The sequence below is a fragment of the Alosa pseudoharengus genome, unplaced genomic scaffold (assembly GCF_046254945.1).
Source record: "Alosa pseudoharengus isolate Yale_2024_CS ecotype anadromous, Long Island Sound unplaced genomic scaffold, YU_APseudo_1.1 YU_APseudo_1.1_scf_1, whole genome shotgun sequence".
In the NCBI taxonomy this organism is placed as follows: domain Eukaryota; kingdom Metazoa; phylum Chordata; class Actinopteri; order Clupeiformes; family Clupeidae; genus Alosa; species Alosa pseudoharengus.
The window spans coordinates 3,269,723-3,297,225 of NW_027468564.1; the positions used below are offsets into that span (position 1 = coordinate 3,269,723).

Genomic DNA, 27,503 nt, shown 5'->3' on the forward strand with positions numbered 1-27,503 from the left:
CAAAATTCAAATGCCGATTAATATTGCGTTTCAATTTTCAATATTCAGTTTCATCATTTAACACTCAATTCGTTTTGCAATTTAATATTTAAAGTGCAATGTAGGATTGCATTTTGAAAACATATTTGGCAAAACTGTCCATGCCAGCCTGAAAACATTTTGGATTATTTTGGGCAAAACATTTTGCCATCGTTTTGAGGCATTTTATTCAAATGGAAAAGAAATAGCACCCCCCGTGATTGCATTGCACTTTGCCACGCTCTTTGTGTTGCAAAATTCAAATGGCAGTTCAATCTGCCAAACGCATTGCAATCTGTCAGTCGCCCCATCACTCGTCAAGGCGGGAACTACGTCACTTCCGTGTTTACGTCTTACCCAGTTAGCGTTTGCAATGGAGGAGTTTGCAGCTGCACTAAGGCAGACACTTTCTAATGAGGAGACACAGCACTCAAAAAATCCTCCATAGAAATCCATGGGGTTAGTGTGGCTGTTGTCTACACATATCCCACCCCTTCCTTGGCAAAACGTCGACATGTGAAAACATCAGCTATAGAATTTTGATGCTAACATTGTCTCACCCGCACCCTCGCCAGAAATCTTCATGTTCAGTCCCCAGATGGTGCACTCATAGCAGTCAAAAAGCTCAGTGTGGAACACTGGATACTTTTCGCCCTCAATGGACGCCATCTTGGCTATATAGCGGAAGGGGAGGGAGCGTTTTTCGAGATCTACAATGACATGACCTCTGCGGAAACCAACTGACGGATTTCCGTCCTAGCAACAGAGAACTCTAATGCCTGTAGAGTGCAACTTCATATTAGCCTGATGAGCCAGACCCAGATTAAAATGTAGGGTCTGGGCACTCACCGTTCACTCACAGTGCTCAGTCCGAGGGGCGGGATAATCAGTTGTCTTTCAAATTCCCTCTGCACGCAATAGGACAGCGGCAGCGCTATGAGTCCCATGCGTTTCCCACCAGCGGAGCTAGTTGGCTAGTTCAAACGTTTGCCAACTTAATAAAAGCTTAACTCGTGTCACACTGTTCGCCAGCAGCAACATCCATGTTATTTGTTTTCAAGTAGCAGGGAATTCAAGCCAAACCGTTACAACTCTGCCATCAATCATTATGTTAAGCCCACCTAACGACTCTATACACAATTTCATTGGCCTGATTGAGTTTCGATTTCTGGAGCTCACAAGCCAACGGAGAGTTGCTAGACTAGCCCTGGCAGCAAATGTAATTTGCCTGCCGCTAGGGGCGCGTCTAGATTTCTAGGCTAACTTCATATGACTTTTAAGAGAGGAACACTGAGGGAAAGCTTTCATGAGGTGTCTCTGTAGTGTAATGGCGAGAAAGATGGCCTTGTGAACCAAATAATTTTTCGCACTGCTGACATTTTTGTGGCTTCTCGGAGTGTGTCCTAATACGATTTTTCAGAAGATGTTTTTGCAGAAAAAAAATAAATCCTGTACCACAGTGTCCAGAGATATGAGTATCTTTGCCGCCAGTGTTCTGCTGTTCATACACGCTAACAGAGTGTGTTTGCGGGCATTTCTTGAGTTCCGTCAGGACGGGGAAACTCTTCCTGCAGACAGTGCAGTTGTGCAGGCTTCCTTTGAGTTGCAGGTTGAGTTCATCATTCTGTCCATGGATCTTCTGTTGTGTTTCGTGTGGAAATTGTGATGCACCTGTAAGAATTACCACAGAGTCTTAAGCCTATGGTACGCTCCCGCGTCTGCGTCCCACGCACGCGGCACTGGTGAGCGCATGACGAGAATTGCGTCATTTTTACAGCATGCGTCGCGTCTTTGAGTCGACCGAAATTTAAGACCGCGCGTCAAAGTGACGCGTAGACTGTGCATGTGTGAAACGGAACTGCTCCCCTCCAGTAGGTGGACCACATAGAAGAACAACACTTAAACCTAGAAACAAACCTAGACAGAAGAAGACTTGTTTGGTTACCATAACGATGATGGAGAAGAGAGAGCGCCTGTCCTCAGCTTGCCTGGCTTTGAGTTACGTGAGACACCACGACATGGAGTCAACTTCGACCGATTGAACCCACAATCCACAGATACATTCTTTAACATTATATTTAACGGTCACTTTACCATCTACGGTGTAGAACCCAAAGTATTTCAAGACACCGCATTTTAGATGAGGACGTAATTATCTGTCTGCTGGCCGTTCTGTGCGTCACCTTTGATTGTCGAAACAGGGTGGCTGCATGGGCTCATTGTGGCTACTGGCTATTATATTGGCTTGATTTGGTCATGAGCCCTGGATCATATAGCACTGAATGAGATGGCAAACAATAAAATAAAACTAATCATAGACTGTAGAAATGCGGTACACAGCACTAAAATCCGAATAGTTTATTTATAGTTCGACTACGGATATTTCACGTCATGTTCGAATAAAAAGTGACAGCCCTACTCCCTGCATAGAGAGCTGACATGACTTCGGATTAAATGCATCTTTTAAAAATGAGCGTAGCCTAGCACCTATTCCTGAACAATGCTGAAATCAAATCGCGAAACCCAGAGCCATATAAAGGTATCTATCTACAACGCTCAGGCGAAACCCAGTAACACTTGCTGATCGAGATGCATTCTCGCCTGTTCCGTATATAATGCATTATCAATAGTGATTATAATAATAAATGGAATGTAGCCTACCTCTCCCAGGTGCAATCATTATCACCTAGCCTACTCCTGAACAGTGCTGAACTCAAATCTCGAAACTCGCCTGTCAACACCGGATAATGCATTATCATAATAATAATTGAAGGAATAACCAAGGCTACCTCTCGCTCTAAATACACCCATTATCACAGTGAGACATTATACATTATGAACACAAATAGTTACTTCAAAACTTTTATTGACACGTCATATTTTGGTTCATACTTTTTGGTATGAGGCAGGTGTGAAGACTAAATACAAATTTAATTGAGGACATCTGTACGCACAACTCTTTCTTACCATGCTGTGTTTAGAAAAATGTCTTTACTTTGTATCGCACCAATATTGCTGCCCTCGCAGCACCGAGTCACTTAGCTATAGGCTAAGTAGCCTAATAACCAAGTAGGCTAAGCTAGTCTCTCAGCTATACCAACAGGTGTGCTGTGTGTGTTCTGGTGGATGATAAATGGAGCGATGCGATGGGCCAGCTTATCAAACTTCCCAGCAGAAAGGCGAACGTACTCGTGGTGCTTTTTCCTTCATCAGCTCTTCCTTCGTTCAGTGCTCGCACATCCCACGTTCTTCTTTTCTTCAGGCGTTTCAGGCTTCTTTGGTGGTTGTGTCCTACTTTCAGGCTTGATGTACCGCCCCCAGTTGGTGGGGCAGAGTATCACAGTTAATCCGTAGTGCGCAGGCGCTAACCTTAACGATTTAATGTGCATTCAGGACAGCAGAAGTTGGAGTATGCTTCACGCGCAAATGTGACGCACGACCATACCAGAGCCTTTAGAATAGAGCATCACAGTCCCGCCCACAGCCGATGCCAGAAGTAAAAATTCAATGCAATTTCTCCAATTGCGGTATAAGCCATAAAAACTTAACTGCATGTGGTAGACTTAAAACCAGCTATGGCTGTACTAAGTGATTGTATATGCTCATATAGACGCCAAGAGTTCATGGGGCACTAACCTTGTTTTGAGATAAATGCCTTTTATTCGCGATCTCTTGGATAAGTACTTCATTACCCACAATCCTAAACAATCCCACAGTGATGCCTCTGATTGGTGGAAAGGCCGTTATGGTCATAGTTTGAAACTTTCTCAGCGAAAATTGTTGACAAAGATGGCGGAGTATTTTACTCCCTATGGCGAAAATCTTAATGTGATTAAAAACTTTCTTGACGAATATTGGTATTTGTATCAACAAGGATTGTGGTTTATACATCACACGAACTTAGTCACTATAGTATATATATCACTTATATATACATATACATATATAGACACATATACATAGAGATCATATTTTTATATTTATTTTTATATTTACTAATAGACATATGACCAATGTGGTCACCTGTTTTGGGTGCGCAACACATGCAATAGGATAGCGGTACAACTCAAGAGTCCCATGCCTTGTGTGTCCTAGGGATCTGGTGTCTCCATGGTCCATGGTCTAAAACTGCTTTATATAGGTCCTGTAAACGTACTTCCAGAGGCAGGCAAGTTCGACCAGGGTTCTTCACATATCGATGTAGCCATATCTTACACGTTAAATACAGACAGTGATACGTATCGGTTAATCTTTTCACCCCTAATAGCTAGCAGAGTTGCTGCTAATGTCTAAGACTGTCTCAAATGGTGTACTTCTGCACTTACAATACCTAATTTGAATGTGTGGGGGCCTTCACACTGACAATTCCAACGACACAAAGTGCACTGCTAGTCCCCGGATGGTGCACTCATAGCAGTCAAAAAGCTGAGTGTGGAACACTGGATACTTTTCGCCCTCAATGGACGCCATCTTGGCTATATAGCGGAAGGGGAGGGAGAGTTTTCAAACACGTGGTAACTGCAGTTGAGAAAGCTGAAACAGCAGCAGTGGAAAACACACTTTACAGATGTACAAGCAAGTTATAACATAAACTGTTTTGACACAGTATGACCATGTTACTGTCAAATAGAGGACACAAATAAAGTTATATTTAAATGTTGCGATTGTCATTTCCATTAAGTGCACAGAGTTGTTTGATATGAGACGACACTATTGTTAAAATATATGCACTCAGCCCAAAAGCGTTCAGTGCACATAGTGTGCTGCACGAAAGTGTACTCACGAAAGTATGCCAATTGAGACACAGTGAAAGTGATATAGATAGACACTTTATTGATTCCTAGGGGAACATTACACTTCTGGGTGGCCAGGTATTAGGAGACAAAGGGACACATTTTGCCCAGAAAGCAATCCTGGTGCTGTGGATGGTCAAAATAAGTTTAGATTGGAGGTGAGAGAGAGGCCACAGATCAATAAACAAAAGATAGCAGATAGCAGTTCTAGCCAACTCCAGTAATTTTTGACCAAGCTGGGCAAGGTTTAGGATCGGTCAATTACGCCATCAACGGCTCCTCTGTGGAACCTCATTAAAAGAAAAATGTCAAGTTAACACTGGTTATGACCATTCCTTTATACAATGCAATGTTTTCTTGTTACAATTGATGTGGTCAAATCATCAATATATATATATATATATTTTTTTTTTTTGTTTTTTTTTTTAAATAATAAGATGAGCAAAGACATGATCATTTACATAAATTTCATACAAAAATACATACATTTCAAAGATATATATTGATTTTTCACATAGCATTGTAAGCAGGTTACGTAAGACTTTTTTTTGGCTGGACAAAATATTTCAGAATACTGGACATACAGACAATCTCTTTTAAATAGCCATAATGGCCTATAAGCTTAAATTTAAACGGCACTAAATCACAAACTATATATTTCCACAATGCACTTTATTAAGCATCGTCAGCCCCAGTGGTGTAGGATCAGCTTTGCACAGGCAGCGAAGAAGCCTACTTTCATTCTATAAAGCAGCGCAAATTGTTGCCCACACATTGCAAACAGACTGTAGCTACACAACTGCAGTAGTGGAGAATCTCGGAAGAATTCCCACTGGATTGGTAGCGGTTTGCGGTCGGCATAGGCGAGCTTAAAAACTGCCATAATATTGTTTGCATAAGTAAACTGCTGTGCGATCACAGCTCCTTTTCCCTCACTTCCAGCAGCCCCTACTCACAGACCCGGTAGCCTAATAATGAAACAACAGCTGTGATGAACGGTAATGCTGGTTCACCTGAGAGTGAATACAGACCCTTACTGAAAGTTCTAGATGAGTGGTCGTGATCTTTCTAGTTTCCCTGGAACCCCCCCCCCCCCAAAAAAAAGGAATAGTCCCAATAAATGAATTGTACACGCCCTTCATAAATTAGCGTTACTGTAATGTGAGGCATGATTTAATAGAATGACGGCCTATTTCACTGCTTGTGCAAAATGGACATAAAAAACAAACGTTTCATAGACTATGTTTATATTTAACTTGTCATGGTAACATATCTCTGCCTTTCTAGATGCGGGGGACTATCAATGCTTTTTCAAACATTTCTGTGGCTTTTTCAATTCTTAACAGTTTGCACCATCATATGATTTTGAAGAGGAATACTTGAATGCCTTTTCACACTTTCTCTCCAACGTGAATTAGCATGTTTTTTAAGCCTTTAATTATCTGAATTATGTTTTCCACAGTGGTCAGATTAAGGCTTTTCTCCTGTGTGGATTTTCATGTGTCTTTTAAGTGTAAATTTGTGTAAAAAGCCTTTTCCACACTGAACACATATATGAGACCTCTTTTCAGTGTGTGTTAGCATTTTTTTTAATTTAGAAATATATGGAAAACCTTTTCCACACTGGCCACATTAATGAAGCGATTTCTCTCCAGTGTGTATTAGTAAATGGCTTTTAAGAGCTGAACTTTGTGAAAAAGCTTTACCACATCGGACACATATATGAGGCTTCTCTCCAGTATGTATGAGAATGTGTTTTTTAAGAGATGAGAGGTGTTTAAAAGCTTTTTCACACCGGGCACATTCACAAGTCTTCTCTCCAGTGTGTCTTAGTAAATGGCTTTTAAGAGATGAAATTTGCGAAAAAGCTTTTCCACATTGAACACATATATGAGGCTTCTCTCCAGTATGTATGAATATGTGGTGTTTAAGAGTTGAGTTGCGGGTAAACGCTTTTCCACACTGGACACATTTATGAGGCTTCTCTCCAGTGTGTATTAGCATGTGGGTTTTAAGATAAGAGGGATGTCTGAAAGCTTTTCCACACAAGGCACATTTATGAGGTTTCTCTCCATTGTGCATTAGTAAATGGCTTTTAAGAGTTGAACGTTGTGAAAAAGCTTTTCCACATTGGACACATGTATGATGCTTCTCTCCAGTATGTATGAGAATGTGTTTTTTAAGAGATGAGAGGTGTTTAAAAGCTTTTCCACACCGGGCACATTCATGAGTCTTCTCTCCAGTGTGTATTACTAAATGGCTTTTAAGAGCTGAAATTCGCGAAAAAGCTTTTCCACATTGGACACATGTATGAGGCTTCTCTCCAGTATGTATGAGAATGTGATTTTTAAGAGATGAGAGGTATGCAAAAGCTTTTCCACACTGGGTACATTTGTGAGGCTTCTCTCCAGTGTGTATTAACATGTGGGTTTTAAGATTTGAGAGATAATTATAAGCTTTTCCACACTGGACACATTTATGAGGCATCTCTCCAGTGTGTATTAGTAAATGGCTTTTAAGAGCTGAACTTGTTGAAAAAGCTTTTCCACACTGGACACATTTATGAGGCTTCCCTCCAGTGTGTATTAGCATGTGGATTTTAAGAAATGAACTTTGTGAAAAAGCTTTTCCACACTGGGTACATTTGTGAGGCTTCTCTCCAGTATGTATGAACATGTGGCGTTTAAGAGTTGAGAGCTTTGTAAAAGCTTTTCCACACTGGGCACATTTGTGAGGCTTCTCTCCAGTGTGTATTACCATGTGGGTTTTAAGATTTGAGAGATGTTTAAAAGCTTTTCCACACCGGGCACATTCATGAGGCCTTTCTCCAGTGTGTATTAGTAAATGCCTTTTAAGAGATGAAATTTGCGAAAAAGCTTTTCCACATTGGACACATATATGAGGCTTCTCTCCAGTATGTATGCGAGTGTGAATTGTAAGAGATGTTCGGAATGCAAAAGCTTTTCCACACTGGGTACATTTGTGAGGCTTCCCTCCAGTGTGTATTACCATGTGGGTTTTAAGATATGAACTGCGTGAAAAAGCTTTTCCACACTGGGTACATTTGTGAAGCTTCTCTCCAGTATGTATGAACATGTGGCGTTTAAGAGTTGAGAGCTTAGTAAAAGCTCTTTCGCACTTGACACATTTATGAGGCCTCCCTCTAGTGTGTATTAACAAAGGGGCTTTAAGATGTGACATTTTTGAAAAGGCTTTTCCACAATAGGCATTTTTATGTTGCCTTTTGCCAGTACTGTGCCTTTGATTAACACCATGAGAGTGTGTTTGCTGCTGTTTCCCAAGTTCAGTAAGGGCTGTGAAACTCTTCCTGTAGACTGAGCGGTGGTAAAGCCTTCCTTTGAGTTCATCATTCGGTCCATGGATCTTCTGTTGCCTTATGTGCGGGTGTTCTGATACACCTGGAAAAGTTACCATAACGATTTAGAATGACAGACCTTCTATAATTCAATATTGGCTGATGACATTTTCTTTTGTCAAATTCTGTCCAAAGCTAATCCTGATGTGTCTATGTATAAAACAATTTACAGTCACAAGAAATTATTCATGCATGACGAGACTGAGAGCTTGTTCCAAGCTACAGATACATTTTCGATTATTTACAGTTATTGTAATCTACGTCATAGCACAGCCTACACCCGAGCCTCACCAGAAATGTTCATTTTCGCTTTTGAAAAACATTTTTGTGGTTGGATTTGGGATCTATAATCTCTGCTGATTCTTTAAAAAGCACACCGATTTATCAGTCAGGGTTTAAAGGTCCAGTATGTAGGAAATAATGGAAAATAAACTGTAACCATTCCAAAAATGATCACCATATGTTGTCAGAGTAAGGAAACACGATGAATTGAAGTAATGGCTTATTTGACAACATTACTCTAACCAGTAAAACCGTAAAACAGGAATTTTCGTTTATGTTTTGAACGATTAATTCTAGAATAGCGTATTAATAATGGGCTAGTGCGTCCTCCTATTCGGGTTGCCAAATTAGCAAAGGCCAACTGTCAACAGCTGTCAGTTGTAGTCATGAACGCCTACGAGAGGCAGGCAAATTTCCAAAAATAAAACAAGAAACAAATTAAGTGGACATCGGAGGAGCTTCCTGCATGGTGATGTCTTCATCAAACGAAGAATATCAAGTCTGACGCAGAGCTGGCCATATTTCTCCACAACAGGTAAACTTCATCTGCATCGCTAACTTCAGCTAAATATGTTACGTTGGTTAGAGAGGTATTTTTTGTTTTCACTGTTTCCGTAATGTGTAGCTGGGTCATGGTTGGAGAAACGTTAAAGCAGCTGCAGGTCAACTAACGTTAGCTAAGTCTTCATTACATTTGGCAACCCAAAGGAGGCTCGCGTCTGGTAGTCTTGAGATCGTTCACCAGTGTTTTGATTTTGGCCTACAGAACGTTTGGTAACAATCCTACAAATCGCACCTTTAACCTGTTGAGGAGTGAATTATTTTCCTGGTTCCTTCTAGAATTCTACACAAACGATCTATAGTTTCAGTGTTCTTTATGGGGAAAATTGTCGCATCATAATGCGGAACTCTCAGTTTGCAAAACATTCTAATCACATATTTGTGACTGTACTCCTCAACTGAATGTAATGAAAGGGGGAAATCACTGGATCATACAGATTTATCTGTTCGGTGCATCAAAAAAGATGCAACATTTCAGAGTCCCCAATGCCCAGTGTGTCCTAGAGATCTAGTGTCTCCATAGTCTAAAACTGCTTATTATTATTATTATTCTTTATGTTTAGTGCAGGAAAAAAACTGCATATGGGTAAGTGCTATATATAGGTCCTGTATAGGGCTGGGACAACGCGTTGGCGTAATCGATTACTTCGACGCAAAAAATACGTCGACGCAAAATATGTGCGTCGATTTGTCAGACCCAAAATGCGTGCTGCCAAATATTTTGAATTTTACACCTTCACTGTTTCCCATACGTTGACTAATCTGTGGTTGGGCGCCACAAAATCAAAACCGACCGTCACACATTGATTTTCTATGTTGTACTATTTAAATTAAAGACAAGATAAAATCCTTTCATTGAGTTGCACTTTTTACGATTGTTGAAGGATTGTTGTTGCCACATAGAAGCATTACATATAACACGGCTGGCTAAATTGCTATTAAATCCGCTTAGCATCATGACCATGCTTTGCAAATTTGTTCAAAACTGCTGCAGTCAAGTTAACTCTGCTAAGGTCTTATCACAACATAGTACATTGAGGAGACTGAACTTAGTTAAGTTATGCAATCAAGCAGTATCTCAAAGCTAACGTTGAGTTTAGCATGCTTACTTACAGCTGCTTGTCAATTTTGTTACTCAGGGCTCATTTTATTGACTCTGACACTGAATGTTTGCAAAATCCCGATGTAAATGGAAAAGTGCTTGTCCCAAGGAGAAGTACAAACTGTTATTTGAACCATCTACGTTATGAATTGCATCCACACATCAGCAGCCTTTTAACTGCGTTAGTGTTACAATTGCAAGTAAATTAAAGTGACAGGCACTCAATTAGACCTATACACTACTGAACTTTATTGAATGCTACCTCTGACTAAGAATGCATTACTTTGCACTTGTAGTCTTTTATTTTGGAATTTTAAGAGCAATAAACATATACTGCAATGTTAAGGAATTCCTGTTTTTTTCATTCAGATATATAAATCAACATGTATAAATTGCTTTTGGGTCATTCCACGTCAATTCAACCAGGGCCCACGCACTTAGGTCTCAAAAAATTCTGAAAAAATTACCAGGTGTACCTATGTTACCCAGGAGACACACTGTAAAATTACTCTTATGTAAGATAAATACTTTCCAAGATACAGCCATTTTTACAGGGGGAGGGGGGTGTCGATTTTGTTCGGCCTCTTTTTTTTTGTCAAAGTTCACAAGCCCACAGGGCAAGAACTAAACCATGAAGGCTCAAATTTTGCATGCTGGTACATAAATAGGAATAGTATGTAGCAAAATCGTCACGTTTGGTCTGGATAATCCTGCATGGCCATAGCTGTCCCTCAAAGTTGATACAAATTTTATTGGAGTTTTTGGCTGGGCTCTGTTTAAGCCTTCAGAAGACATATTTGTACCAAGGGGGCAGGCGAACGTTCGGAGAGCGTAGACACTATGGCGGATCTGAGGCTAAATAGTAGACCAGTTCACCTAGCCATTCCCATTGAAGACAATTCAATTAAGGCGCCGCTTTGACATCAAATAACGTTACATCTGAAGCGTTTTAAGCCTTTATATGAACTTTTTCTATTTCCGGAGTAATACAACATTGTGTGATTAACGTCATAAACTCATAACTGACTTACAGACTGAGTAATAAACTTTTTTCCGAAATCAATGCTAAAGTGACGTAATAAGCATATAGCCAGAGCGGGTGAAAGCGTCGCACAGGAGCAAAATAACCGTATTCTCTGGATAAGAACGAAAGCATCGGAGCACAACATTTCAGCTAAGTTTTGATGGATTGACAGTAGCCTAGGCTATGAATGTGGCGAGTGCTGTTTATATTAAATCACATTTATCTACGAACAACTAGGACATTTAGAACAGTAATGTAGACATGGTGGTAACGAAGTAAGTACCCAATCTCTCAGTGCAGCTATCACAAGAGTTACACAAGTCAGACTACGTGCCTACGTTACATTTACGTCCCCTGAGCCTGCGCAGAAAGCCTTGTCGACCAACAGGAAACGGTTGAAATTTGCTTCACCCGCCTCGATTGACGTCTAAGTGATGACTCTGTCCATATCTTTTACTGTCTATGATTTGTACTCAACATAGGCTCTTGATTTATTTTCCTTTCTGAGATAAGTAGAAACACTCTCACAAAAAACAATGAACATAAAATAAATTCCTTCAGGGTCTGAACAGCAGACTTTACAAGTCTAAAAAATCATTTTGGTTCTCATTTTCAGAGCACCCAAACACCTTGTGGGAATATACAAAGATTTTTTTAAATATTTTTTTCTTTATTCTCCATGATCTTTTCTTTTTTAAAACACCAATTTGACTTGTCTTATGCAAATCTTTCTTTTTCACTTTCCACCCTGAACATGGGCAAAATGCACCATTGACATCAATATGTTTTGTATAGAGCTACCACAGGTTACTCTATACAACCACAGGTGGCAATGTGGTGATATGGAATTTATGTATGTATGTGAAAAAATGAATTGTTAGATTAATCGATGCATCGAAAAAATAATCGCTAGATTAATCGTTTAAAAAATAATTGTTTATCCCAACCCTAGTCCTGTAAACAAACTTCCAGAGGTAGGAAAGTTCGACCAGGGTCCTTCAATTCTAATATAAAACGATGGATAAGTTCCCGCCTCCTAGTCCTAGGCCCACGTTTGGCCAAATCTATCTCGCTGAATTGTTGTATATGATGCTTATTTGTAGGCTACTGATTGCTGGGGGTGATTGCTGGGGAGAGGGGGGTGCTACTAAAGATGACGCTGGTTAGACAGTCAAAGTTATCAGCAGCAACATAAGAGCCTTAATAATGTAAGAACACAGCTGGGTCTCGCGGACACTAGGCCTACTTGCGGTCACGGTTAACATTATTCATCAACTGTGACATGATATGTTTGCGCCGCCAACACTCCCTCCCCCCCTATCCCCAATAAAAAAAATGTGCCCCCTTGAAAATCCCAAATGCCCCCTCTGTCACTGTACTCTACAGCCGGGTCTGTCGGCCAGAGACCTTAGTGCAGCTGCAAACTCCTCCATTGCCAACGCTAACTGGGTAAGACGTAAACACGGAAGTGACAGATTACAGATTGAATTGCCATTTGAATTTTGCAACACAAAGAGCGTGGCAAAGTGCAATGCAATCCCGGGGGGTGCTATTTCTTTTCCATTTGAATAAAATGCCTCAAAACGATGGCAAAACGTTTTGCCCAAAATAATCCAAATTGTTTTCAGGCGGGCATTGTCAGTTTTGCCAAATATGTTTTCAAAATGCAATCCTACATTGCACTTTGATTATTTATAAACTGCAAAACGAATTGACAGTCAAATGTTGAAAATTGAAATGCAAAATGAATTGCCATTTGAATTTTGAGACTGAAGTACCATGGCAAAATGGAATGCAATTCAATCCATGTTTATTCTATTTTTGAACCAAAATGATTCAAATTGATTTTAGGATTGCATTGTCACTTTGCAGATTAAAATACAATTTGTTGGAAATTATTGCAAATTGCAATATTAAATTGCATAATGAATTGGCAATTGCATAATGTAATGTCTTTTTGAATTATATTACAGATTGCATTCTCATTGGAATAAAGCTACACATATGCTTCCATACTCCTAGGTTTTATACCCTGAACGCCCATAATGGAAACTTGCCTATACTTGCCCAATTAACCTTTGTTTCTTCACACTTAATCTCCAACGTGAATGAACATATGTTTCTTAAGCCTCGGATTTTCTGAAAAACCTTTTCCACATTGGGCAAATTTTTAAGGTTTCTCTCCAGTATGTGTAAGCATGTGGCGTTTAAGATCTGCGAACCTGTGAGATGTTTTTCAACACAGGTCACATTTATGAGGGCTCTCTCCAGTATGTATTAGGGCTGTAACGATTTACGATTCGAAACCGAAATCGCGACATTCATATCCACGATACTGTGTCGCGGTGTGAAAAGGCAGAATCGCGATACACCCCTTCTAGTGTTTCACGCAGTGCTTTGCAGATTATGCGGCCGCAAAAGCAACCCACAACTCCCGCTTTACTTATCGGTAGCCTACGTTGTCCAAAAACAAACAAATAAATAAATAAATAATAATTTCATACCTCTCCTTGCTTTCATTGTAGACTATGTGTGCAACTTTACCAAACAGTATAGAAGTAAACCCCCTCTCCTTGCCCCGCTCTCTCTCGCGCTCCCTCCCTCTCACTCTCCCTCCCTCCCTCTCCTGCTCAATGAACACGCGCGACTTAAATAAAACATTCACAATTGTGAAAGCAAGGACGCATAGACGACTAGCTAAATTAGGCTACTATTAAATCCGCTTAGCATCATTAGCATGCTGCACATATTTGTTTAAAACTCTTGCATTGAAGTTGACTGATCATCTCAATACCAACGTTTCCCAAAAGGGCCTGTCCCAAGGAGAACAAGTATTACCTTGAAACTTAAACACACATGGGGAAACTGAACAGTCCAATCAGTAGACTGATTGGCTAAGCTATATGCTACTTTGTTTACAATATTTCCAGGCTTCAACCAGACAGCTGAATTAAAGAGGTAGAGTTGTAATAAAAAATAGTAGGCCTAGGCTATAGGCTAATCTGCATAAAGTGTGCTGTCATAAATATCAGTCATTCAGAAAAATATTTTTATATCAGGATATAAAATAATAGATATATTATATTGTAATCCTCTGGTGTTCTAAGGGAGGCTATTAAAATGTTATTTAATAAAATGTCTAGCCCCCCCCCAAAAAAAAAAAAAAATCGAGATTCGTATCGAACCGTAGGTCAAAAATCGTGATACAAACTGAATCGTGAGGTTGGTGTATCGTTACAGCCCTAGTATGTATTATGTGGCGTTTGAGATCTGTGGTTATTTACTCTTTACATCAATGATATAGAAAACATATTGATTTGACGCACTTAACTTAATTGCGGACTCAAAAACAAAACAATTTCAAGATGACTTTCAAGATGGTGTTATGCATTAACAATGTGCCTAACGTGATATTAGTAGGGGTCGACCAATTATCGGCCTGGCCGATTATTAGGGCCGATATTTAGCATTTTTATAATAATCGGTATCGGTCATTTTTTCCACCAATAAGCCGATATTGAAATGGATAAAGAATGAAACGCGCTATTTTGTCTGTAAAGCGTCTCTCACTCCCTGCATTTGCTACTCTGTGGTCAAGAGCATTGTCCTGCCCACTACACCGTCTGATTTGTTAGTTAGCACGAATGCAGCCAATCAGGATCGAAGACTGAACACAGACAAAGTTTAGGATTCTCACCGAGGCAGACAATCATCTACACTGAAGTTACAAAAACACCACTTTGTAAGCTATTGTCTCTTTGATCCGGATCAATAAGTAAAGCACCCACTTCCTTCATTTAGCGAATTCCCGATTGATGCACGTTACTGATGCTGTTTACTAGTTAGCCCGCAAACTCAGGTGCTGCGCATCGGGAGTTCTCTGCCTCCGCCTCGTTCGTTAATTGTGAATAACGGGACACCTCGGCGGACATAGTACAGACAAGTCCTAAATTATGCGATAGCGAACGTCAAAAAGTCTAATTGCTCCTTTTTGAATTGGACTGTCAGCAAAGACTACATGCACCCAGGGCCAACCGTAATTTAATCAGACCTGAACAAAATCGCGTCATGAGCTGGCTATTAACGTGCCTTTTAGGCTCTCAAAAGTGTAGCTTATAGCCTACACATGGACACAAATTGCATGCTTAAATAGCCTAAGAACTATTTTAAAACTATTGTTAAACTATTCAACCGTAACACTTGCCATCACGCATGCACCTCTTCCTCTCCCTCTCCCTCTCTCGTGCACTCACACAAACGATGGCAAAGCATCCTCGTTGTGACAGGTCCCTTAACAAGCACATAGCCCATTGTGCAGGCCTACTCTATGAAAATAATTGCTATCACTCAGCTCTTAGATTAACATGATACACAGGATTTACACTTGCAAAGTGATGCAAGTTGATAGACAATTGTGTACCAAAAGAAGAAAGAAAAGTTTGCATAATTAAATGATTTTTAATCAAAATTTTGCAGCATATAGCCTTTACTATCTACCCCCCTTTTTGACAACTGACATATCGGTTTTACATATCGGTTATCGGCCTCCTGTTTTGGTAATAATTGATATCGGTATCGGCCCTAAAAAAAACATATCGGTCGATCCCTAGATATTAGGCTAACCAAGTCAAGATTTTAGGGCGATTTGGATATTCATTATTTGAAAAATAGGTAATACCTCATAAAATAATTTTTACTACATTTTCATACCTTTTAACACTTTGAGTGCCATAAATGCAACATTGCGGTTTTTTTTAGCTCTTTTTTTTTTAATGACAAAAATAGACAGTCTAACACACCTTATGTGTGCATGCAATAAGAGGAATTGTCTCGGACGGTGCAGGTGCCCCAGTCAGTTGTGCCGCGGACACCCTGTAAAAAGTAATAAGGCTAGCCTAATAGGCTATAGTATATTCCAACCCTGAGTTTAGCAGACAACTTGATGAATTTTAGACATAGCATGTCGACTGTAATCATGCGTGCAGTCGATTAACTGCGAGACACGGGAAACATTTCTGATTAGCTCTCCACTGGATGAGAGGATTTACATGCAATAAGAGGAACTGTCTCTCATATAAGCGTCCACATTCTACTCTTTTCTTTGCCGTTTAACAGATAGTAGAGATGCACCGATATAGAATTTTAGGGCCGATAACGATAACCGATATTTATTGGTTTGCTGTGGCCGATACCGATACGATAACCGATAATATTGCTCTTGAAAAAAAAGCTGTGAAAAGTGTTTGGGGACAGCATTTAATAATGTGACGCTCCAGCTTTACCGTGCTGGGTTCATCACTAGACCTCTAGGTCTGTCAGTTTTTTGGCTGCTCTTTTGTGTTTTGTCTCTCGGCCTGCAGGGTGAGCTCTAGGGTTCTGATGACGGGGCTAATTGGTGGCGTAATTAGGAGCCGGATAAAACCTGAACCTCGCAGTCCGTGAGAGACCTCTTGCTGGCTTGATTGCTTGACATCACACTTGTGGCTGCGCTCCCAACTGACACATCTTTTTGCATTACATTTCATTATGCTGAAATGTAGGTTTATTTAATAAATATATTATATAATATATATATATAAATATAAATAAAAATATTTCTATTTTGCGTTTAATATACTCCGGTGTGGTCTCCCCTTGTTATGTTGTGTTGAGCCAGGAAGTCCTGACAATAAGCATCATTTAATTGCAGTATTTTTTTCTACCAATGTTCAGCAGTCAACGAAATAGCAGTAGCCTAGCCCTATGTGTGGCTCCGTTAAGTGGACCTGACATCAGTGAATTGCGAGTGAGTGGCAAGAGGAGTTTAGGAGTACACTCATAAACTGTTAAGATGGGAAAAAGCTGTAGCGACCAAATCAGAGTCTGTGAGGGAAACTTATATTTAGTTTCAATTGTGGGTAACTGAATAAAGCTGCAACTCCTCAGACTGTAACGTTAAGTTAGCCCCGATGGTTTAATAACTTTTAATGATGACCTCTCTGGAATGAAGCAGGAATGGTTAGCATATTTTATAGGTAGTATTACAAAACCCAAGCTAATGAAAATGCAAATATGTCACTAAAATATAGCTGCAAGCAGCAATAAGGGGGCCAAGCAGAATAGGCCGAAGTAGCCACGGCGACAAGATAGAACTCAGCAGACACCCGCCATTAACACTTTCAACACATCAAAACATCAAAACATAACTGATTTTGTAGGGCTGAAACAGGGCTGAGTATTGCCGCCGGCGCCGCCTCCCCCAGCCAGCCCCACACCCCACCTAATCACCCCTGCCCGTCCCACCCTGTCCCGCCCCGCCCTTCCACGCATGCATTAGAATTGAACTGGATGGAATATGTTGTCATCAGTTTCACATCAAAAAAAAGATTGATAAAACACATCAGCAACTACAGATCAAAATGCAATATTGCTAATTGCAGCACCCCCTACAGGTCAAAGGTCACCACATTTTTTGAGCGTCCTCCTGATGGGATCCTTAATAGTTGTACCAAGTTTGGCTTTAATACATGCAAGTTAATCTTTCTAGATGATCAGGGTCTGGATTTTCTAGGCTACCACACAACAAACTGTACTAGCAGACACACACACAACCCAAACTGCTTGTGTGGCCCGTGTACAGAGGGGAGTCTGTTGTCATTTGAGAGAGAGACTGCGGGGCTAAAAGGGGCAGCGTGAATCAGTGCACTGTGACCTGAAATTGTAGCTATTTCCGAAATGCTATTTCTAAATGGAATGTGACAAAATAATTATTTTTGCTCGATTACATTGTTTTTTGTGATTGTTTACCAAACCAAAATCGATATGCCTCTTGCGAGTGTTTGCGAGTGATTCAGTGCAGCACAGAGCTGCCCCAGGCTTCAGTGCAACAGCGCCCTCTAGAGTCACAAAATTCAGTGAAACACATATGGACTGTTCAGTTCTATATGAGAGGACTTACTTTCCAGCTGGTCATGCTCCTCTTCCTCCATCTCTTCTTCTTCTTTCTTCACTTCAATCGTCACTGTTGGCATTTCATTGTAAGTAGACCTTGGTGACTCTGTGACGTCTGTTTCAGTTTTACAGTCTGTTTGAGATTCACAGTGAAGCTCTGCAAAGGGCTTTTCTTCTTCATCTGGACATGAAATCATATGACCATACTGCTCCTCATTTACATCTTCTTCTTTCACCATCACGCTCGGCGGGCCAAGCTGTCGCACTTCCTCCTCCTTCTTCACCGTTGTCTGTAGTGTTGCACTGTAAGTAGACTTTTCTTCTGCATCTGGACATGCAATCAGATGACCAGACTCCTCCAGTTTTACATCATCTTTTATATCTTCTTCTTTCACGATCACTCTCAGGTCAACCTGGTGTGTTTCAGCACAGCTAGAACGAAATGGAAGTCCAACATCCATGTTGCTAGCAGAAGAAAGATGATCCCATCCAAATATTTCAATTGCCTGAAATCAGAGACACAAAATATTTGTTTTTCAATTAATAAAAAACAAAATCCCATGAATAAAAATATTATTATTATTATTATTATTATTATTATTATTAAGCTTATTACTGCAGCTCAAAGTGCTTTACATTTAGAGCATTTAACACAGTAAAGAATTGAATTGTAGTAATACAAACAAATAAACAGACAAACCAAATAATAAATAAAACATAAAAAATGTACAATTAAGTAAAAATGAGAATTCACAAGATGGTAAGAAGATAGATACAAGACATACAATACAACTGATGCAGTGAAAAGACCATGTAAATAGTAAAATAATGTAAAGAAATAAGATACAAGAAAAAAGAGAAAAAACAGAAATACAAATACAAGAAAAAACTAAAAGCTCACATACAGTATGTGCTCTTTGCCTGAGATCGACACATCGTTATGTGTAGCAATAATGGGATCATACCCAGAGAACAACAAAAAATAAACTGCACTTCTTCAAGTGTAAGAACTGCAGTTTTATGAGTATTACACTGTTGCGTTGGAGGAATTATTTGCGTACTTATGCAAGAAATGCAATATTTTGGATATTAAAAAATGCATTGTACTACATAGTACTGCACTTTACTGCAAAGATCGTACCCAGGGAGCAAGAGAATAACACATTTCCAGATCCACGTTATCGGATCATTGTTGGACCACACGTTTCCTACTTACTTAACACATAGATGGATTAATAATTATAATTGAACTGAATAGCAAGTGTTTGAACCCACAAGGTGATGCGTTTGTCAGCAATACACCAAAGGACCGAAGAGCAAAAGACGTCTCTTGCTATCTGAGGGGTATGCTACAAAGCGAGGTAAATGGCTCACCCGACTTTAGGGAGAAAGTGCTGACCTATAAAGAAAGTTTGAATGCATGTATTGCTCCTTAAGATAAGTTGTGTTGAGGAGTTAGCCTACTGTTTGTGACAAAACACACAACTATCCAGAGAAACGGTTTGATCTCTCGAGCATGTCTCAAAGTAGGCTATGCAACCTATTGCTTCTTTTTGTTCAGTGGCGTTGAGATCAGCGGTACGAAGTTACTTTGGCTAACTAGCTACATACTATGTGAAAGCACAAACTCTTCCTCCCGCAAGTTCGCTGCTCTGACAACTTACTTCTGTTAATTTGGTGTTTGTGTCTGATTAGACGCGGAATCTTGTTTATTTCCGCAAAATGTCTTGAACCATTCTCCCGTTTTGGACTGCATGCAATTTCCCCTGCTCGCGACTTTAACTTCGTGGAGCCAACAAGCATAACAATCAAATTTCCCAGATAGCCCCCATTCTTCTTCTTCTTGTTTTTCTTTGGCCGTTGGCAAACAGCTTTTAGGTACATTACCGCCACCTTCTGAAAAAAAAAGATAAAACGCAATATTGAAGCTGAAGCATGCGTAAGAACATCATTGGGTCATTCTACAAAGGCTTGTCCCTTGCTTTTGCAGACCCCTGAATCATTTAATTTGACCCAATAATCCCATAATTATATATATTTAATAAATATAGACTGTCCTTAAGATGATGAGAGAGTTTATTTATTTAATTTTCTTTTTTACATTTTTTTCCCCTTTTTTAAAAATGTCTGGTCCTGAAAATCCCCCTGTCCCTTTGATCATACATGGAAGTTGAACTGTGTACTTTTCATTTAAAACCATGTGTTTTATAAGATAAATCTCATTTACATTTACCTTTAACCCTGTATGAATTAACTAGAACACTGAAATGGTAAAAAATACATTATTAATATGAATAATATCAAATAAATATTTGTCCACCAAATGTATGTCATTGGTGTTACCCTACCCAAAGCACTTTTATTTTGAAACAATGCATCAGCTCTTTGAATTTGTTCCTGGGTCAAGAGGTCAGTGGAAGAAGTGCAGTGCATAGATATATACACTAGATGTCGCCTTCTGCTTCTCAGCATGCGTCAACACCGCCGCCATCATGGTACAGGGATCTGAAGCGCTAAACTAGTTCTCCTGTATTGTCAGCGTTACCTATTTAGCGACGTTTGGCCATCCCCAGCGATAGAAAACCTTTTTAGCGATTAGCGACAAATTTGGGAACTTCTCACAATGATGGCAGATCGGCTTCTTTGTTGTTGAAACGTAAGAAAATCACCTTTCTCATGGCTTTGTCATTTATGAATTCAGCTACATCTCATTTGCCCATGGCACTGACCCATGCATATAAAAGTAACGACTGGCGTAGCCTATGTAGTAGCAGAGGTAAATGTTCTACAGATATACAGCAACTTCTGGTGAGATTACAACTTACATGAGTAAACGAGACGAGGGGTATGTGGCCTCAACCAGAGCCTGTCTACGAAGAGCCTGTTTACTTTCATTGTATCGAACCTGGTTGCAGTTTACTCATTGTTCCTCTAGGGGCCGCCGCTAGCTAGTGCAGAATGAATGGGAGTCTATGGGGCTAGACTGGTAAAATGTATCTTTATTATCGTCTTAAGCTTAGTTTTCTCTAGACTCAACCATAAATACATGCCTGTCAGTTGGAACAACCCAAAAAACTAGATAATTGCTTGAGATTTTGACGATTTATGGTGATTTTATTTTCGCTAGATCTTTGCCCAGATTGACGCTAATGCATTATAGAGGAGTGGATCACTGAAGCAAGATGGCGTCTCGATTGACGCATTCGTTCCAATGCACAGCAGTAGTCAAGGCGACATCTAGTGTATATATCTATGAGTGCAGTGGAGGAAGGCAAAAGGTTTGTGAGATGTCTTAACTCATTTGTCTAAAATATCATGATTTATCTAAGAATTTTGAGATAAGATTTTTTGGATGTCATTAGTGTTACTCTTTTTTATAGCTGTGGGTGTTAAGATCTTAACATAAAAATACATTAGATTGAATAAGTATGTTATTGTTACATCTCTGACAGAGCCCGTTTACGGAGAGCCGGATCACTCCCTATTAACTCCATTGTACCTGCAATCTGCTGCAGTTCCGCTAGGGGCGATCACGAATAAGTGCAAAAACAATGGGGGTCTATGGAGCTAGACGGCTAAATGTCTCTCTTTCACCTGGTTGTCGTTGACAAATCGAAGATTGGATTTTGGTTTCTGCAAGATCAATATAGATTATAGGTCAAAAGTTGAATGAACGAGTACTTACGTCCTTTCGATTTCTTACAGGTTGGGTCGTTGTTGCCCACAACTCACTAGCTTGCTGCTAATGAATGACGTCATTGACGCATTTGAAAGGCTTTTTAGAACAAATAAGTGACTCAAAAAATATAATACTCAGCGGTGTATATTTTCTCTGCCCCCTCTTTCGCATGCAACATTCCAATTTCTGGCCAAAAAATTATATCCCGAGAAAAGTGGATTTGAGGGGTTCATAGACCTCCATTCATTCTGCACTTATTCGTGAGCGCCCTCATGTGGAACCAGAACAGGAACTGCAACCAGTTCAGAAACCGGAAGTTTCCCGAGAGTGGCGGTTCTCCCCTTATTAGACATTCTCTGTCTCTGATTAAATAGCACATGGCTAATGGCAGCCATTTTGTTAAAATGTTAGTTTTTTCTGTAAATTGTCATTGGTGTTACCGTCATTGGTGTTACTGTCATTGGTGTTACTGTCATTGGTGTTACTTCTCTAATGAGTTCTTCCTTCCTAAGCAATATTACTTTAACTGACCAACATAAAAGCATAAAAACAAAACAAGAGGGAAACATTTTTAAGTTAATAACAATTTATAATCATATTAATTATCTATTATTATATTTTCCTTTTGTCAGGTATGGCAAAATTGAGTGCAGCTGAAAAGCAAAGATTATACAGGCAGCGGAGAGATGCAAACCCTATACATAGGGAAGAGTACCTGGCAAAGCGAAGGCAGGGTTATCGAAAAAAAGGAAGTCTATAGGAGATCTAAGTGAAAAGGAGAGAAAGGCTCAGAAAAAAAAAGTGGCGTGAAAATCAAGCAAGACGCAGACAACGGATAAAAGTGGTACAGACAGTCTTGACCCCTGAACCTTCACCAGAAAGATCAACCAGCACCACAAGGTAGACCTGGAAAATGTAATAGAGAGGGAATAACAGGATATTTTTAATTACTGCGGTCCATTCCGAACATTTGTGTTTTAAAAGTATTTTAAGTGAGTACTTCTGATTCTTTTTATTTTATTTTCTGATATGTCATCAATGTGTTTGACAGGCAAAGAAAAGGACACCAACTCCATCAAAGAAATAGCGAAAAGAGACGAAGGGAAAACCAGAAGTTGAAAGCGGAACTACATAAAGTCTCCCGACAACGTGACAAGTTCAGGAAAAGATGCTATCGCATCACAAAATCACAAATATCATGTCCTGGGAGTCCCATGAGTCCAGTTACAAGAGTGGAGAACATTCTTCAAGGTCAGTCAGTTGTCTCTCCAGTTAAAAGGACACTAGCTTTCCACTTTGCTCTTGTTGGTGACTTAAAGGAGAAATACCAATTATCTAGACAGAGAAAGGAAAAGAGGGTTATTGCCTCAATCCAAACAAGCAAACTGATTCGGAAATACAAACTCCAGAAGCAGTGTCAGAAGAGCGTTGGCTTTTCATACAAAGCAGACAAGCAACTGAGGAAGACATTTCAACAAAACAACACCACAAACAAAAGAACCCTGGTGAGGCAATTCTTCCTCAGAGACGATGTGAGTAGACTGACCACAGGAAAGAAGAACACAATCACCGTACAGAAAATAAAGAAGCAGAGAAGGTTACTTTGCGACTTTTTGCAGAACCTTTATGTGAAATATGTGGCTGAGCATGGAGATATTTCATATGCATTTTTCTGCAGACACAGACCGTTTTGGGTTGTTAAGCCAAATGAACAAGACAGACAAACATGCCAGTGTAAAACTCATGAGAATCTCCAGTTCATGGTGAATACACTGCACAAACATGGTCTATTAGATACGAAGAATGTTGACCAAATGTCTGACAAAACAGTTTGTCAGGACAAATCACCAGTAAACGCCAAGTCCTGTGCCTCATATCCCCTCACCAAACCACCATCCAGTGATAAAGTGACACTTACTCAATGGTGTTTAACAAAGGTAGATTCAATAGAAGGTGAGGAACCAGAGAGAAGAAGCACAATACATTAAACTATTATAACTGTAAATATTAGGGCTGTCAAAAAAACTGATTCATTTCGATTAATTAATTTGAGAAAAAATAACTGATTAAAAAAATTAGTGCAGATTAATCGATTCCGTATGACCTTTGACCCCGAGCCGTTCTAGTCAGTAAAAATTAGACAGTTAAATGAAGGAGAGAGAAGAAAATGTGCTGCCTGGATCATTGATTGGAACATTTACTTTTAAAAAACGGCCTGATGGTGTTGATAAAAATAAAGTGTTGAAAAAAAGTCCTCTGCAATGTCTGCAGCAAGGAATTTGCATATCACCGGAGTTCATCAACTCTATAGTCGCACATCAATGCAAAGAAATAAGTGTTGACATTGAGGGGAGTGTTAATTTATTTTCATTGTGTCCCCTAGGTCAGGGGTCCCCAACCTTTTATGTACCATGGACCGGTTTGATTCCTATTTTTTTTTCACGGACCGGGGGGGGGGTTCGGGGATTCCATGTTCCATATGTGTTGTGCATGCATTACTTGAAAAGAACTAGCTTTAGTTATGTATGAACAGTGAAGGTAACGATCTCTTGTGAAAAACGTGAACTTGAAGAAGTGAAAATTGAACAATATAAACTATGAATATTGAACAACTTGAAGCTACATCTATAAGTGTGAACATGCTTAACAAAATATGGGAACAAAACATGGGAACTAAACGTGCATTACGAATATAATCAGTGGGAGCCCTGCTTGTTTCCCTACAACAAGAAGCTTCCATCTGGGGTGATGGAAGACAGTGACACCCTCAGTGTGTTTGAAATGTCCAGTCGATTGCGCAATTTGGTCTTAGTTGCAGTCATTGCCGAAAACCCAGCCTCGCATAGATACGTGGTGGGAAACGTTTTCAGTGCTTTTACGGCTATCTCGGGATATTCTGCTTTGGTTTTGATCCAAAAACCCGCCAGAGAGGTTTCCTTATACACACTCTTAAGACCACCGTCATTTGCAATTTCGATCAACTGCTCTTCCTCCTGCGCTGACAAGTTAGGACTATTCGGGATATTGACAAATGGGTTGCGGACCCACTCATTGGTTTGCCGTGGATCTTTGGAGGATGGGAAGTAACGCTCAAACTCATTTGAAAGCGCAACAAGGTGATCGCGCACCAGCTGCGAGAGAAAGGGTCCTGCCTCAGTCTCTCCCAAAACCCCCAATACTGTTTGGAACTTATCTGGTCCACTCGTCGTCCCCACAAATCAAGCTTGGCTTTAAATGCAGCGACTTTATCTGCCAGTTTAAAGACAGTCGTCATTCTCCCCTGGAGTGACAGGTTGAGGTCATTAAGCAACCCGAATATGTCACACAGGTAAGCGAGTTTTGACACCCAGTCCTCATCACTAAAATGTGCAGCTAACGGTGACTTTTTTTCTGTAAGAAATCTCTGCAGCGGCTCTCGCAACTCAAACACTCTGGCCAGTGACCTGCTAAAGATGCTTGTTTTTTGTTGCTGTTTTTGTTCGCCAAGAACTGATCAAGTGAAGTGAGCTGACCTGAGGCTGCGCAGCGCTGAAGGCAATATGTAAAAGTGTTGAAGGTGGGACAGACAGACGTAAGAAAATAGACCTTGCAAAATGCAAACATGCGTGCAATCAAACAACTGCATATAGGCCTATGCCATGTAAAAACGTGACATTATTGCGAATTAAATTTAGTTTAGTTTGCATGCATTTTTTTTAAACTCATGCTACGGCCCGGTTAGGAATGTCATGCGGCCCAGTACCGGGCCGTGGCCCGGTGGTTGGGGACCGCTGCCCTAGGTTATATCTGTGGCCTGAAATGCCTTGTATGTGAGAAAAAAACATCTTCCCGAAGCACTTTTGAATTTATTTCCTCAGCATATTAGGTCATATCATAGATTATTATGGCAATTATTTGTATAGTAGTATAGTATATATACTCTTTTGATCCTGTGAGGGAAATTTGGTCTCTGCATTTATCCCAATCCGTGAATTAGTGAAACACACTCAGCACACAGTGAACACACAGTGAGGTGAAGCACATACTAATCCCGGCGCAGTGAGCTGCCTGCAACAACAGCGGCGCTCGGGGAGCAGTGAGAGGTTAGGTGCCTTGCTCAAGGGCACTTCAGCCGTGCCTACTGGTCGGGGTTCGAACTAGCAACCCTCCGGTTACAAGTCCGAAGCGCTAACCAGTAGGCCACGGCTGCCCCATTTGAACAGTGAAAATAATAATAAAAGAGTTTTTGAACTTTAATGTCACTAATGCTGATTATTCAATGATTCATTTGAATTTAAATATTTAAAATACTTTCACAGCGATTGACAGCCCTAGTAAATATGCAAGTGAAATCCAGTCTGTGCACTTCGGGGGGTCACACCAGCAAGCGACCCTCCACACTGGAGTCCTCTATGTGCACAACCAGCCACCCATGTCCTTTGCCACCATCTCACCAAGCAGAAGGCATGACCCGGCGGCTATATGGACTCATCTCGACCCTGTCCTGGAGTTAGTAAAGAGGCAATACCCTTCTGTGCAAAACCTTTATTTCTTCTCTGACGGCCCTGCAACCCAATATAGACAGAAAGGCAACTTTTACCTTATCGCAACTGAACCTCACCAAAAAAGGCTTCCAAAAAAAGCACTTGGAGTTTCTTCTAAGCAAGCCACGGTAAGGGTGCTCCGGATGGGGTGGGAGGGGCTTTGAAAAGGTGTGCTGATGCCTTGGTCCGCCATGGAAGAGATATCCCTGATGCCTTGGTCCGCCATGGAAGAGATATCCCTGATGCCGAATCTCTCTGTTGGGCGCTCACAGAGTCAGGGACACAATGTTAAATTATTTTATGTTAGCAATGTAGATGTGGAGGAGATGGTGAGAAAAATGATAGGTGTTCCCCTAACAGCAATAAGGGGAACAATGAAAATTCATGAAGTTATGAGCGTCACACCTGGAATTCTTCAATTCCGCGACGTCAGCTGTTTCTGTCAGGCAGCAGAGAATGTGTGGGATTGTCCATGCTATGATCTGCAAGATACAGTTGTCGGAGATGTTCCATCTACAGAGGCAGACCAATCCCAAACACAGCAACACAGACCAGATGTGATTGAGGCTCATCACTGTGGGCAGTGGTGTGTTGTCCGGTACGACAATCTGCCCTACCCTGGCATCATCCTTGAGGTGGAGGAACACAACATCAGAATCAAATGTATGCACAGGAGCAGCAAGTATGACTTGAACAAGTTTTTCTGGCCATCCCCAATAGCAGACATAAATTGGTACGGGGAAGATCAAGTTATGTGTATAATGCCAGAGCCCTTGTCTGTCAACAAGAGAGCCATCCAGCTGGATGAGATGATTTGGTCATATGTACAAGAAGAACTGGGTCTTTAAAGTGAGAGAAACAACATAATGAAATCTAGAAATATGTTTTGAAAGGATATGTTGAAAATGACATGATTATACTGTTAGAAATGTTTTGGAATTAGCTATTTTAAATGGAAATGTTTGACATGAATCGACTGAAATGTTCTGTTGAAAGTAATATCCAATGAGAAGTTCAAAGTTCAATGAACAGTTGAATTGTACTGTTAGAAATGGTTGAAACAAACTTTTTTAAATGAAGTGTTTGACATGAGCAATTGAAATAAATTGTTTGTAATTAAATATTCATTAATGTAGAATCAAACGGTTCTTTACTGATGCTATTGTGTCATTGGTGTTACACCAAGTTTTTACAGTGTTTTGGTGTTAATGAATG

At 40.2% G+C, this 27,503-nt stretch overlaps 2 protein-coding genes across 2 annotated transcripts in view; both read right to left on the bottom strand.

Annotated features, from left to right (window-relative positions):
• LOC143121017 (uncharacterized) overlaps positions 1-18,205 on the bottom strand; it is a 90,176-nt gene extending 71,971 nt beyond the window's left edge. The window contains exon 1 of the mRNA XM_076281431.1: positions 18,094-18,205. Coding sequence (XP_076137546.1) covers positions 18,094-18,108 — 15 coding nt within the window. The 5' untranslated portion in view covers positions 18,109-18,205. The remainder of the gene's footprint in view (positions 1-18,093) is intronic.
• An 8,503-nt stretch (positions 18,206-26,708) lies between these two features.
• Positions 26,709-27,503, bottom strand: part of LOC143121068 (uncharacterized) — a 45,225-nt gene continuing 44,430 nt past the window's right edge. The window contains exon 3 of the mRNA XM_076281475.1: positions 26,709-26,917. Coding sequence (XP_076137590.1) covers positions 26,913-26,917 — 5 coding nt within the window. The 3' untranslated portion in view covers positions 26,709-26,912. The remainder of the gene's footprint in view (positions 26,918-27,503) is intronic.